General features: G+C 41.4%; 1 protein-coding gene across 1 annotated transcript in view; it reads right to left on the minus strand.

Moving 5' to 3' along the window:
- The window catches only part of GLDC (glycine decarboxylase), a 93,172-nt gene that overhangs the window by 20,924 nt on the left and 57,717 nt on the right, over positions 1-14,531 (minus strand). Inside the window, exons 16-18 of the mRNA XM_080819871.1 lie at positions 8,863-8,938; positions 2,940-3,065; positions 1,162-1,311 (exon numbers count right to left, since the gene is read on the minus strand). Of these exons, the coding sequence (XP_080675997.1) occupies positions 1,162-1,311; positions 2,940-3,065; positions 8,863-8,938 (352 nt within the window). The remainder of the gene's footprint in view (positions 1-1,161; positions 1,312-2,939; positions 3,066-8,862; positions 8,939-14,531) is intronic.

Genomic DNA, 14,531 nt, shown 5'->3' on the forward strand with positions numbered 1-14,531 from the left:
AACTGACCATTTAGCCTAATTTAGATTTTAAAATGCAGATTTGAATATACAGTCAATTCCTAATTTTCCACCACAAGAGGGAGGAGAGGAAGCACCCTAAGCAAAAGAAAGGGAAGTACCTCCTTGCTGCACAAAGAGATTACTTTCACCCTAGCAATGTTACCTCCCCCTGTGTGGTTGGCTTTGAGTATCATGGACTTCGGGCACACCAGTGGAAGGAGATGGAAGGCCACCTAAGAGGATGCTGAGCCAAGGGCAAGGAAGGGAGGCTGACAGTTTTCCTGAGGCCACCCTAACACCAGCCACAACATTCAACAGGCCTTCCTGCCACTTTGGCATTAGGACTAATTTTCAATGTGGCCAAAGATGAAGCATGCATTAATGCTAGTGAAGCAACAAACAATCCCTGGACCACACTTACAGAAGCAATCAGACAGAAGTAAAGAAAAGCAGGAAGAATTTGAAATGGCTAAGTAAAACAAACCGAAACCAAAAATGAACAAAAAACAAAACCAACCCACAATCACAACAACAAACAATGACCAAGAAAGATCATGACATCCTCTGCTCCAATGCCCCTACAGCATTTGCTCAGGGGTGTATATTACACAGAACCTTATCCAACCCTCCCTCCCTCTCTCACTCTAACACACACACACACACACACACACACACACACACACACACACACACACATGCCCCACATAAGTAATCAGGATTGGCCCTTCAGGGATAGAACTCTTCAGCCACTTTACACTGAAAAAGTTGAAGCCAGATTAATGGTTTGTTCATTGTCAAGGGATATTGTGGGAGATCAACATCCAGAGTGGCCAGAACTTGGGTCTGAACTCCCATAGGCTGGGAGTCAAGCGACCTTCTTACCAGTAGCAACCCGAGAGAGATCCCAACTTCTGATGAACTAAGGACATTCAGTTCATTCCCTGTATCCTGTTGCTCTCTTTATCTCCTCCCAAACTCCACTATCACCTCCTTCCAATCTAACCTCAGAGAAATTGAAGCACTTTGCTTGAAATTGGCAATAAAGTCAACCACAGTTCTGAATTCAGTATCATGTTTTAAGACAATTGTCAAGAAGTCAGAGGAAAATATCTTTTTCTGACTTAACCATTTTCCCAGGGAGTCCCTCTTTGTGTTGCCTACCTGTGCATTCATATTTGCCCCGTCTAGATAGACCTGTCCTCCGTGTTGGTGGATCAGGTCACACACGTCACCAATGTTCTCTTCAAACACTCCATTGGTGGATGGGTATGTAATCATGATTGCTGCCAGGTTCTCCTTGTGTTTATCCACCTGTGGGATAGAAAAGAGCAGAGGGAAGACAGTTTATTGGCCAAACCCTTTCTTTTTTACTTTACAGGATTAGGAAAGATGAAATCTTGGACTTTCCATTTCTGGAATTTTCTCAAAGTACCATGGCAATAACAATTCACAGCCATTAGCCTTTTCTTAAGTCATTCCAAAGAAATAACAAAATGCCTTTAGGTTAGGTCTCCAAGATCAAGACCTAAAAGACTATTAGAAAGATTTTTGGGTGGGGGCGCCTGGGTGGCTTAGTTGTTTAAGCAACTGCCTTCAGCTCAGGTCATGATCCTGGAGTTCTGGGATTGAGTCCCACATCAGGGACTCGGCAGGGAGTCTGCTTCTCCCTCTGACCCTCCTCATACTCTCTCTCTCTCATTCTCTCTCTCTCTCAAATAAATAAATAAAATATTTTAAAAAAGAAGAAGAAAGATTTTTGGGTATTTTAGGCTCAACTCCCCAAGGTTTTCCTTGGTTTTAGTCATCTGAATAATTATTTCAGATCTTTTTGGTTCCAGACATGTCTGTTCTCACAGTTAATCTCTCTCTGCTCATCTTGCCATATCCACCCCTATTCCATTTCCCTCTCATTCTGTTGAAATTAGAATTCCCATAAGGAGTGTTCTGCTCTGATAAAAAGAAATCTCCCTCACATTTCCTTTTCACAGAAAGCAAACATATATAAAAAGCACATTCCTGTTGTTCTGGCCAGTGAGTCAGAGCGCGCTTATGTGGAAATGAAAAAAAAAAATTTTTTTAAAGGTCATGTCCTATATTGGGGAAACTTAGTAATTACAACTACTACCCCAAAATATCTGTTGGTAAAAACTTTGTGGGGCTCTGGAAGGGGGGATGGATGGGAGAGACAAGCAATGCTATATGTTTCCAGCTTCCTTTGAAGGCAGTTACATGAAGTTCTCAGTCTCCATGCCTAGTAATCCTGACAAAATCACATTGCTATTCAACTGATTTCCTTCCCTCTTAAAGATGCAGCCTCCAGTCCACCAGTGGAAAGCAGATACGGTTGCTAGGCAACCTCTTCCTGGAGGTTGGGAGGTTGGGAGTGGGGGTTGATGTTGCAGGAAGGAGATGGAATGCTGCCCGAATTTCAGCAGGTAATGGCTGGGACAGTCACACACATTTCCAAAATCTACATTGATGTTTTAATTCCCAACACAAAGATTGAGAATAAACTGTGACCGCTAGTTTGATTATTAATGGGGAAAACGGGGGAAGGTTGGGCAGGAAGGAGGAGGCAGGCAGGCCCTGCAAGGAGTCGCCTTACTATGACCATGAATAATTCATTCAGTTTCTTACATATGCATTAAGAGGATGGTATTTCAGTTTAAAGGACCTTCTCCTGGTTAGTGAAGGAAGAAGTAGACTATGTTCGGTTTTATTATGGACCAAAAATGTGAATGTTGCTTTTTATTTTTCTAATGGAGATGGTTAGGTTTTCTGATTTTACACCATTTTACCCAGACCCATTCAGAGGAGGAACTGCAGTCTTTTAATTAAAATGCAAAGAAAGATAACATTGATATAAACCATTCAGTCCCTTCTCCCACCACCTCTTCCCAACCCAGACCTCGCCCATCTGTTTAGTGGAAGACGGGTACCATGGCCTTGAGGTGAGCTGTGTCAATATTCCCGTATTTATCCACCTCCACAGGCTGAATCTTCATGCCTGCCATGTGAGCACTTGCGGGATTGGTCCCATGTGCTGATTTTGGAATAAGGCAAACCTTAGGAATGAAAAGGAAGGAGAAAAAATCATCACCAGGCTACTCATGGCAGGAAAGTCCTACAAACGCTTGGAATACAGATTAAATCGGCACCACATGCTTTATTTAAGCTGGTCACTACTGCCTTAAAATCTGCTATGATTTCAGTATTATTGTAGTGTAAAACAATGTCTGAAAGAGGAGTCTGCCTTTGAATCCACAAATATTGCTCTTTAAAGACTTGTGTAATATTAGTACTCTCCTCCCTTATTTCAGCATAGTGAAAACCAGACCCAGGCTTACTGCGACCTTGTCACAGTTATAACATGTAGAAAGAAGGCATCTTATAAGAACATGATGTTGAAAGTTTAACTCTAGGACCCAAGTGCCCAAATCACAGCTTCAGTGCTCTGCATGGCTTTGCTGAGATCCAGGAGAGATGACAATGGCAGAGATAACTCCAAGGTCTTCCAGTGCTGATACATCAGTTATGTCAGCATTTACTGGATGCTTAATCTGTGCAATGAATTGTTAGTTGTCACACAAATCATAAGGTGAGAATGAAAGCATGCCATGTGTTCATGCACAATGCTGGCAAATGTATAAACAGGGGCCACAGGAACTCAGAATAAGGGGGTGTCACTTCAAGCAGAAGAGGGAAAGGGAAAGGGTTTCCAGAGCTAGAGCCCAAGCTAGCCTTTAAAGATGAGCTGAATTCTTACAGAAGGTGGATGGTGGGTACAATTTTAGAATTCCCAGATTTAAATCAATTTCATTTCCTCCTACAAATCACATGGTAGCAAGCAAACACACATCCTTGGGTAGATGAGATGACGCTGCACTACAGGAAAGTGCATCAAAGAGTTTTTCCCAATGGAAAGCAGCAGGAGAAGCAATGATCACCCTGAAAATAATCCTCCCGTTTCTAAATCCCAGAACCATCACTGCAACCTCTTGAAGAGAAATGGATGGGCATTATGGAAATGGGCTTATGAAGGGGAAACTTGGCTTACAGCTGTTTCCTCAAAAACATCAAAGCTGTCTACTGAAGAAAAATGTGCATGCACAAAGGCAAACTGTCACTTTTCTGTTGACAGAACATTTGTGCCTCTTTTGAATGGTTACTGGTCTCACGCTGATTATGCAGGGTGTCCTCAAATCCTTTTTCTAGTTTAAATGATTCCCTACTCTATTGACTTCCTTTAATTTCTCAACCAAAGTCACTTGTCCATTCCCATGGAGTATTTTTATTCTACCACAGAATCTTTGGATAAAAGGACATCTTCTGGGCAGAACATTGATCAAGAAGGAAAAGGCAAATATGAAAAATTAATATAGTCAATTTACTCAAGTTAAAAATTTTTGAATGAAAATAAAATATTGGTTAAAGGCCTAAATTAAGAATTTGTACCAGTGAAGTTCTGCTGAAAAAAAAAAAATCAAGGTAAAAATGTCAACTGTCCTGTGGTAAGCTGAATAATAGATCCCCTAAAATGTCCAGACCTGATCCCCAGAATCTGTGGATGTTACCTCAGGGCAAAATGGGCTTTGTGACTGATTAAATCAGGTTCTTCAGAGGAGAAATTATGGATCTTGAAATCTGGGTTATCAGCTGGGCCCTAAATATATTCCCCAGTATTCTCAGCAGAGGGAAGCAGAGGGAGGTTTGACTATGAAGTAAGTAGAAAATTTCATGAATGAATGGGAGGATGGAGAGATGGCAGATAGGGGCCCCAAGCCAAGGAATGCAGGAGCCCTCCAGAGAGGCAAAGAAACAGATTCTCTCCCGAATCCTCCAGAAGGAGGTAGCCTTGCCAACACCTTGACTTCAGCCGAGGGAAATCCAGTTTTAGTCTCCTGGACTCCGTAAGTGAGAAAATAATTTTTTGTTTTTTCAAGTCACTAAGTTTGTGAGGATTTGTTACAGCCACCACAGGAAACTAATACATATCCTGACATAAGGCAGCAGAAAGAAAAAAGTCTCAGCGGTTTTGTCAATGACTCACTTACATGTTGCTGTTATATATTTCTGGTTTTCTATGTGGAAATAGGAAACTTTATTTAATAATTTTGGGGGGGAAACTTTTAATGGTAATTTTCTCTCACTTTAAAATTATGGGGTCACAAGGAACATAGGAAAAATAGGACCCAGATTTGATGCTTTAGTTTATACAAAACATTCCTCTTTGGTGCATTCATGCCCATTTAGGTGGATACTATGTTCTTCCAACTCCCCAATGTACCTGGTGTATAGACCCAACCTAGAGCTCATCCTCTAACACTTGCTGAATGAGTGAGGGATTAAGGAGCAGTGTTCCTTTGTAAGGGAAATAAATTTCTTATCACTAATAAAATCTAACAACCAAAGTCTACTATTTCATCTCAGGCAGTTGGGAAGCGAAAATACTCCCATATACATTTGTGGGCAGGGAGTGGTTTTTGGTGTTTTCTAGGGGTTAGTATTTTCCCTTTGTATAAGAATCTCATCTCTGATCAGCAAATCTAAGTTAATATTTGACTAACAAGTTGAATTATTAATTATAAAGGCTTTGGAGAGTGCTTGGTAAGTATTTGTTAAATAAATTTATATTCCCCCAAATTAAACTGGTAAACAAGGAATTTGGCTGTTGCATTTTAGGAACCTCTGAAATTTAACCTAAGAGCAAATGTGAAAATAACTACCCAACAGCTTGAAATAAGAGAACCATCAGGAACCTGGGAGGTTCTGAGGCACATGATTTCCCCACACTCCTTTTCAAAAAAGAAGGATATATTTTACTGGATTCCATTAGAGTCTATTGTGCAGTAGCAGCTGCCTTGGACTTCTCTGATGTGGAAAAATCCTTGATTATTTGAGCAATAAGTCATTTTCTTCTTTTCCAACTGAAAACATTGGCTTTAATTAAAATCTTTAATCTAGAAAGGATGCTAACATTTCCAAACTTAAGAATTCTGTATTTCTATAAGCTCTGAGTGGCCTTCCCTGCCTCTCCCTCCCAGAGCCCTCCCCAAACTGCTGCACCTAGCTCCCCTCTACCCTTCAGAATGGAACAAGGACACATGGTGATAACAGTGTAGACAATGGTGAAAGAAGAAATGTCACACACAGGGGACAGAGAGAAGGAAGGACTGAAAAACACATAGAGGGGAAAGGCGCAAGAAAGAAATCTATGAGTCCAAGATCTCCGCCCAGGTGCAATCAAAAGTTCTTTCATCCTTTCTCCTTGACCTTTCTGGTTTGGTCACCAACTCCTGAACATTCACAGATACTTCCTGGTGTCACACTGGAGAACTAGGAAACAATGAGGGGTGGGAAGCATCATGGAGTAGACAGAAAGTGTATGTCAGCTGGCTCTTAGTTATTAGAAGGCAGGCTCATCACTTGCCTTCCATAAGCACCAGAGTGTAGATCTCCCAGGCCTCTCTATAAAACCTCTGGGAAGGAGGGGGGTGAGGCAAAGGAGGCAACGTGGTCACATTGGATGAATGGATCCCTTCCCAGGATTCCCAGATACCTTGTGGTTGACAAGTATAACAAGGGGGAGTTCTAGTGGCTATCTCAGTTTGAGGAAGCCACAGAGGAAAAACAGATGGGGGACTTTTAATGTCAGTCATATGGCATCCTTTCCCTGAACAACAGGAGCTTCAGTATTTCCTTTATGATGCTAAAGAATAATAGTAATTCTAAACTAACCCTTGCTTAGAAAATTGAAGAATTCAGGGTGCCTGGGTGGCTCAGTAGGTTAAGTGTTTGCCTTCCCAGGGTCTTGGATTGAGTCCCGCATCACGCTCCCAGCTTCTCCCTCTCCCGCCCCCCGATTATGCTCTCTCTCTCCCTGTCAAATAAATAAATAAAATCTTAAAAAAAAAAAACAAAGAAAGAGAAAAAAAGAAAATGAAAGAATTCAAAACTACTAGAGAACCCAAGTGAAAAAAACCAAACTGGTATATCAGGGACTGTGTCTATCTGAGTTATGACTTGATGTAACTCTGGACTGGTACACACAGTACCTTGTATATGACCAGTATTGAATAATTGCTCAATTAATGAATGTCCTCTTTTTCAAAATTCTTTGAAAATCAGTTCTACTTACTGCCCAACTAGGGTAAAGGCCTGGGAAAACACACCTGTGGAATCAGGATAAATAAACAGAAGGAGGAAGAAAATGTTCTTTCTTCCCTCCTTTTTTGAAAGAGAGGTATAAAACTTTTTAGATCCTTCATTGCAAAATATAGGCAACTAGCCATGAATAATCTAGTTTTAATAAAAACAGAAATGGGCTGAGATTGGGCCACTACCTACTGTATCCCACTTACTTGGGTCGCCAGAACAAGCCTGGCACCCTTTTCTCTAACTCTCCTGAGATGGGCAGTCACTTTTGTCCTGCTCCCAACCCCTACCCACTGCTCCCTCTAAGAGGGAGCTCAGTCTACAGCTCATGTGGACAGCCCATGTCTACAACTCAGTGGAAGTTCTAGCTTAGTGCTGGTCATCACCAAAATGAAGACCTCCCTAAAACACAGTCCCTTTCACCACACTTGGAAGCAAAGTTCAGATAACTGCCACAAGCACTGCCTCTGGGGATTAGTGGAGTCCAGTCAAGCCCACTAGCACCTCTGCCAGTCCCTATACAGGCTCCAAGAGCAATCTGGACCCTAGAGACTAGACTCTCATACTCAAAGCAAAAACTGAAGCAGAACCATAAATTCTGCTCCATGTCTTCTTCTGCTGCTTAGAGATGACAATTCTCAATAGGGAATTAACTTATTCAGTAAATATTTAATTAAAAATTTATTTATGGGCTGCCTGGGTGGGTCGCTCAGTTAAATTTCGGCTCAGGTCATGATCTTGGGGTCATGGGATCGAGTTCCACGTTGGGTTCCGTGCTGGACATGGAACCTGTTCAGGATTCTCTCTCTCCCTCTCCCCGTACTTTTTTAAGCAATGTGTACATCCAATGTGGGGCTCGAACTCACAACTCGGAGATTAAGAGTCATACGCTCTGGGGCACCTGGGTGGCTTAGTCAGTTAAGCATTTGCCTTTGGCTCGGGTCATGGTCCCAGGGTCCTGGAATCGAGCCCCACATTGGGCTCCCTGCTCAGCAGGAAGTCTTCTTCTCCCTCTCCCACTCCCCCTGCTTGTGGTTCCTCCTCTGTCTCTGTCAAATAAATAAATAAAATCCTTAAAAAAAAAAAAAAAAAAAGAGTCACTGAGCCTCAGCTGGCTCATCAACTGAGCCAGCCAGGCACCCCTTGATAAAAATTTTTTGAGCATACAGAAAGCAGAATTGTGCCTAGTCACAGTAGGAGTTACAGAACAATTAAAGCTTGGTCTCTGCTCTTTGTCTAGGCCTAAGACCTGGAATTGTAACATTCCTGTCTTTTCCTTTTCCTTCCTTTGCTTCCAGGAGAGTTAGAGAAAAGGGTGTCAGGCTTGTTCTGGGGGCCCAAGTAAGTGGGGTACAGTAGGTAGTGGCCCAATCTCAGTCCATTTCTGGTTTTATTAAAATGAGAAGATTGTTTATGGCTAGTTAGTTGCCTGTATTTTGCAATGAAGAATCTAAAAACTGGCTGACTTTTACACACTGGGTTTGAGCAAAAACCTTTATCTCCAAATGTTTTCCCTTAAAATGGTCCCGTGAAATATCCTGGGGTAAGGACCATAATGGCCAGTTCAAAGAAATCTGTTTCTTGATTGTATGTTCCCCAGCTGCTTACAAGAAGGCTCAGAGGGAGTGTACCACAGAACAAAGAGGATGCTGAGGGTTGGACCCACTGCCACCCAGTGGTAAGCAACCACCACCTGTCCATACTCACTGTCCTGTGTCCCTCTCCTTTCCCGTCGAAGTAAGCTCGGATAGTGGCCAGCCCAGCATACTCCCCCTGGGCTCCGCTGCAAAGATAAGAAGAGGGTCAGGGCTTTGGGCCTCTTTGCCTTCATTTACTCATTCAGTATTCACTGGGCATGGACGGCATGTTCACCAACAGGCGACCTAAAGACATTACCCGACACCATTGAAAGCTCACTGAGGATTGCTGCGCCAGCCTAAAAGTTTTTGAACCACCACAGAATGGCTCTTGGTCTTTGTACTAAAGCTTACCCACTGCTACTCAGAGATGGGCCTTTCAAGCCCTGCTTGGGACCATGCACCTAAGATCTCATTTATCATAGAAAATTTCAAAATCATACAAAAATAGAAGAATATAAGGAACTGCCATGTACCTATCACCAGCTTTAACAATTCTCAGATACGGTCAACCTTTTTCCAACCATATCCCTCACTTACCCCCTCACTCTGAACTAGATTATTATTTAAATAGGCTCCATGCCCAACACTGGGCTTGAACTCACAACCCTGAGATCAAGAGTTCCTTGCTCTATGGACTAAGCCAGCCAGGCACCCCTGAACTATGTTATTTTGAGGCAAAATTCAAGCATCATATAATTTTATTAATTCAAATTTCACTGTTTATCTTTCAAAGATAACAACTGTTTTTTAAAATATAGCTACAGGAGCATCTGGGTAGCACAGTCAGTTGGGCATCCAACTCTTGGTTTCAGCTCAGGTCTCATCTCAGGGTTGTGAGAGCAAACCCGCCACTGGGCTTCATGCTCAGCATAGAGTCTGCTTGGGTTTCTTTCTCCCTCTCATTCTGTCCCTCCCCTCCACATGTGTGTGCGCTCGCGCGCGCTCTCTCTCTCTCTCTCTCTCTCTCGCTTTCTCTCTAAAATAAAGAAGGGTATGTGATGTAATGAGCACTGGGTACTATACAAGACTGATGAATTACTGACCTCTACCTCTGAAACTAGTAATATACTATATGTTAATTAATTGAATTTAAATTAAAAAAATTAAAATAATAGGGTGGCTGGGTCAGTCAGTTAAGTGTCTGCCTTCAGTTCAGGTCATTGATCCCAGGGTCCTGGGATCCAGCCCTGCATCAGGCTTCCCGCTCAGTGGAGAGCCTGCTTCTTCCTCTCCCTCTGCCTGCCACTCCCCCTGCTTATGTGCTCATTCTCTCTTTCTCTCTCTCTCTCTCTGTCAAATAAGTAAAATCTTTAAAAAATAAAAATAAAATAAAATCTTCAAAAATACAAGTATTACACCTAAAACCACAATTTCTCAATACCACCGCATTTTTAGTCAGTGATCAGATTACCCCAAAGGAACTCTGCACTTTGAATGTGTCAACATTCCCTTTAGTCTCTTGGGTGAGCTTTCCCAGGCCCCACATCCATGTGGTTGCTAGGCCGGCCATACTCAACTAAGCAGTCCTGGAAGGCACTACTTTCAGAGCACACTTAATGACTAACAGTCCAGTGAGTGATGCTGACTCAATCACAAACTGTTACTTAATGTTCTCAGTAATCTCTGCAGGAAAGAAAGGGAAGTGAGTAATAGGTTTTTAAATCCCATTCAAATGCGTATTTCCTCTATTTCGCAAAATTATACCATTCTTTAACTCTGTAGAAAGCCCAGTGGTTTTGGCATTCATCCTTTCTAATCACCCCACAATATTGAGATCATACTCTAAAAGCACAAGGCTTAAGGACAAACTAGATAAACTTTTATTTATAAACCAAAAGCTAAAATTTTGAGTACTGGAATATTTTTCAAGAGAACACAAGGATCGAACTACTTGGATTTGAAATGTTTGCAAACTATTGTGGAACACTGATCATCTGGTGTCAGGAGACAGGAGAATTGAGGACTTAGGGGAGGACATAGAACAGGGAAGCGTCTGGGGTCAAAGGCTTAGAGTGTGGCTGGAGAAGGAGAAGGGAAGTGGTGATTTGCAGAGCAATAAAATTGAGTAGATGAGCTAAGTAACAGTAATAAGTATAAACTGCTCCATTAACCAAGCATGTCCTAGTTACCAGGCAGAGTGCACAAAGGAAGCACTGGGAGAGGGTAGCCCTTGTGGTGGTTGCCACCAAGCATTTTTCATCATCTTATTTAATTGTCCCAATACTCCCATGAAGTAGGTACCATTGCTCCTATTTTGCATGAAAAGAAACTGAGGTCTGAGTATTACATGCCCAATGGCCCACAGTGGCAGATTTTACACTTCATACCACTTGGCCTCTCAAGGGGGCTCATGATTCCCAGGTAAGCTGTGCTACTCCTCTGAGTATGCTGCGCTTCCCAAGGGAGTCAGAGTTATGGTTTTCCTTCACAGAACCCTTGTCTGAGTGATAGAATGAGGAGGTTTAACTACACATAAAAGAAGACCTGTCCCTGTAAGACTGGGGCACCCAGTTCCTCATTGCTTAGTTTTAATAAAAACTCTGCTATGCTCGCTTCTATGGAGGGAGGCAGACGCAAGTCTTCCACTTTCCTGGCTTTGGAAAAATAGTTGTAGTTCACACGATGTTTTTATTTTGGGAGCAGAAAAATGAATATGCTTCAGCAAACCACCCACACTCCTAGTTACTTAGCCTCTCCATGCCTCTGTATTCTCATCTTTAAAACAGAGATAATAAATTGCACCCATATGCACTCAGAGTATTTTGCTCACTCTTCTGTTAATACAATCCTATACATGTACTGTACATTGAAAATGGTTATAGAGCTCACATTTACTTTGTGTGCCTGTTTTGTCTCAGAGTGTAAGCTTTGAGAGTAGGATCTAGGTCTCAGAATACATAGAACAGTACTCTGCATGGAGTAGCTCTGCAATAAATGCTGAATAAATTTGTTCAAAATTGAGTTCCCATCTCCAGCCCAGGCAGTCAACACTGTCATCCTTTCTTCCATGGAAAGGGACCTCAACAAATGGCCATGTGTTTTTCTTAAAACTTCTGTTCATCTTGTTTTGTTGGAGAGCCAAAGTATTCAGACCAAGAATGAAAGAGACTGGAACTGTGAGCTGGCAATCCAAGAGAAAGGTAATATGCTAAAGACTTCATCATAAATATTGGATGCAGCAACTCAAAAAGTGCAAAATATATGTTCTAAAGGCCACATAAACCTTATTACTGCGGTTCTATTAAAGTAAGGGGAATTTAAAAAAAAGAAGAAGAAAAGTAAAAAAAAGAAGAAAAGAAAAGAAAAAAAAGAAGAAGAAAAGTAAGGGGAATTATTAGTGCCACCTGTTGGTGGAAAAGTATTATGAAAAATAACTGCTTGGCTCCATAACCCAGATTGAAAGTCTATCAGAAAACTACATGTAGAGTAGCAGCAAGGATAGTGGTTTTCTGACATCTTTTAAATTGGAAGTCGTCGGTGGCTTGGACCTGCAGAGCTGGCAACAGAAAGGAGGACAGCAGTGGGTGGGGAGCCTCAGACCCACAGATCACAGGCTTAAACTGTCTTAGAAAAGTGAGCCAAGTGAGCATAGGCTTAAACTGTCTTAGAAAAACAAAGTCCTCCAGTCATGGCATTTATTCAGGCTGGTGAAAGAACTGCTACATATTATACTGCTTAATACAGAATGAGTGAAATCTAGCAGATGACTTCCTGCAAAACCCAGACTCACTCTATAGACCAGAAGTCCCACAAGGAGAAAACAAGATGGAGTTGATTGAATTCCACAGTTTTTTAATGATTTAACATGGACTCTATTAGTATCAGTGAGGCATCCTCAAGACAATTTCAGGCAGCTACTCAAGGTGAATTTATCAAACAGGGGAAGGGGGAGGGGGAATCTGAAGATGACATGACAGGGCCAAGGTGATAGTTCAGCTCTTTTGCCAAAACTAAACAAGAGCTTAAGGACACAATAAACGTTAAAGATGTTTATCACTTTACCTTTACCTTTGCTAAAAACCCTGGGCAAAAAGGTTGGAATTTAGAAATACTACAGCTTAGTTATACCTGGAAGGGTTACATTTTTAGATATTGGAACAAATTTTTTTGGACCCCTACACAAGATCAATCCCAAGGGAAAGTTACAGACTTTTGCTAGATGTTAGAAATATGACAGCAGATGATCTGTCTATATATGAGGAAGGAACATGGCGTGCTCTTACCCACTGTGCAGAACATGCATGGCCAGTGGTCACAGGTGGAAAGCTGAGCACTTCCTAAGCATAGAACTAATGATGGATTAAGATTATGAATGAACTGCATCCTGTAAAGAAGGAACTTTGGTCAGTTACTGTGTATATTTATCACTGATTACAGAAGTAATCTTTGACGAGTCATGAAAAAAACTCCTCAATCTGCTTAAAGAATATGGTGGCTGACACAGACACCATAGAAAGTCCTCAGGATTTCGCTGCTTTGGAATATTTAGAGACATTATTAAAGCTGCTATTTTTAAAGATTTTATTTATTTATTTGACAGACAGAGATCACAAGTAGGCAGAGAGGCAGGCAGAGAGAGAAAGAGGAGGATGCAGGCCCCCTGCTGAGCAGAGAGCCCGATGCGGGGCTCGATCCCAGAACCCTGAGATCATGACCTGAGCCGAAGGCAGAGGCTTAACCCACTGAGCCACCCAGGCGCCCCTAAAGCTGCTATTTTTAAAAGAAATATTTCATGGTCTTTATAGTTATACATAGAACACATTTTACAAGACTGCAGAATATGATAATTCACGATTTAAGGTGACCCCAGTAGTCACCAAAAGTCCTGCTGAATTATACTGCAACTGTACTAAGAAAACAGTATTTGTGCTCTCTAGGAGGATACTGTATTTATACTGATCAAAAGCAGCTAAAAATGTGCCCTCAAGAAAATGATCATGTTATGGATTCTACCATTTTAAAATTTGGTGTCAGTAATTTAAGATTCATACTTTTTTTTTGAATTATCAAGTACCTAGATTTACCAGATCTGTTCCTATCTTAATTTTCTCTAGATATTCTTACAGAAATGATTTTCTATTTTTATCCCCATTATTATTTTTTGCACACTGATGGCCACATTTAGTGTGTGACTTAAGAGAAGTTCTCTTTTATGCTGTTTATAAGTCAGTAGGCCTATTTCATTTTTTTTTTTAAAGATTTATTTATTGGGACTCTTGGGTGGCTCAGTCAAGTAAGCATCTGCCTTCAGCTCAGGTCATGGTCCAGAATCCTGGGATTGAGCTATGCATTGGGCTTCCTGCTCAGAAGGGAGCCTGTTTCTCCCTCTGCCTGCAGCTCTCTCTGCTTGTGCTCTCTGTCTCAAATAAATAGATGAAATCTTTTTAAAAAGAAAAAAAAATAAAGATTTATATATTTATTTGAAAGAAACAGAGAAAGTAGGAGGGGGCAGGGGAGAGAATCTCAAGCAAACTTCTCAGTGAGCACAGAGCCTGACATAGGGCCCAATCTCATGACCCTGTGATCATGAGCTAAGCTGAAACCAAAAGTTGGAGGCTTAACCATCTGAGCCACCCAGGCGCCCTGAACCTACTTTATTTTTAATAATATTTGAATTTCCTGATAAGTTTCTTTTGGTATTTTTTTAACTATTACATTTAAAAAGACATTCTTCATGAGAAATCATTCTTTTATGAATGATAAATTATACATTTAAATATGAAGTGAGTTGTTTCC

This window comes from Martes martes, assembly GCF_963455335.1.
Source record: "Martes martes genome assembly, chromosome: 12".
Lineage (NCBI taxonomy): Eukaryota > Metazoa > Chordata > Mammalia > Carnivora > Mustelidae > Martes > Martes martes.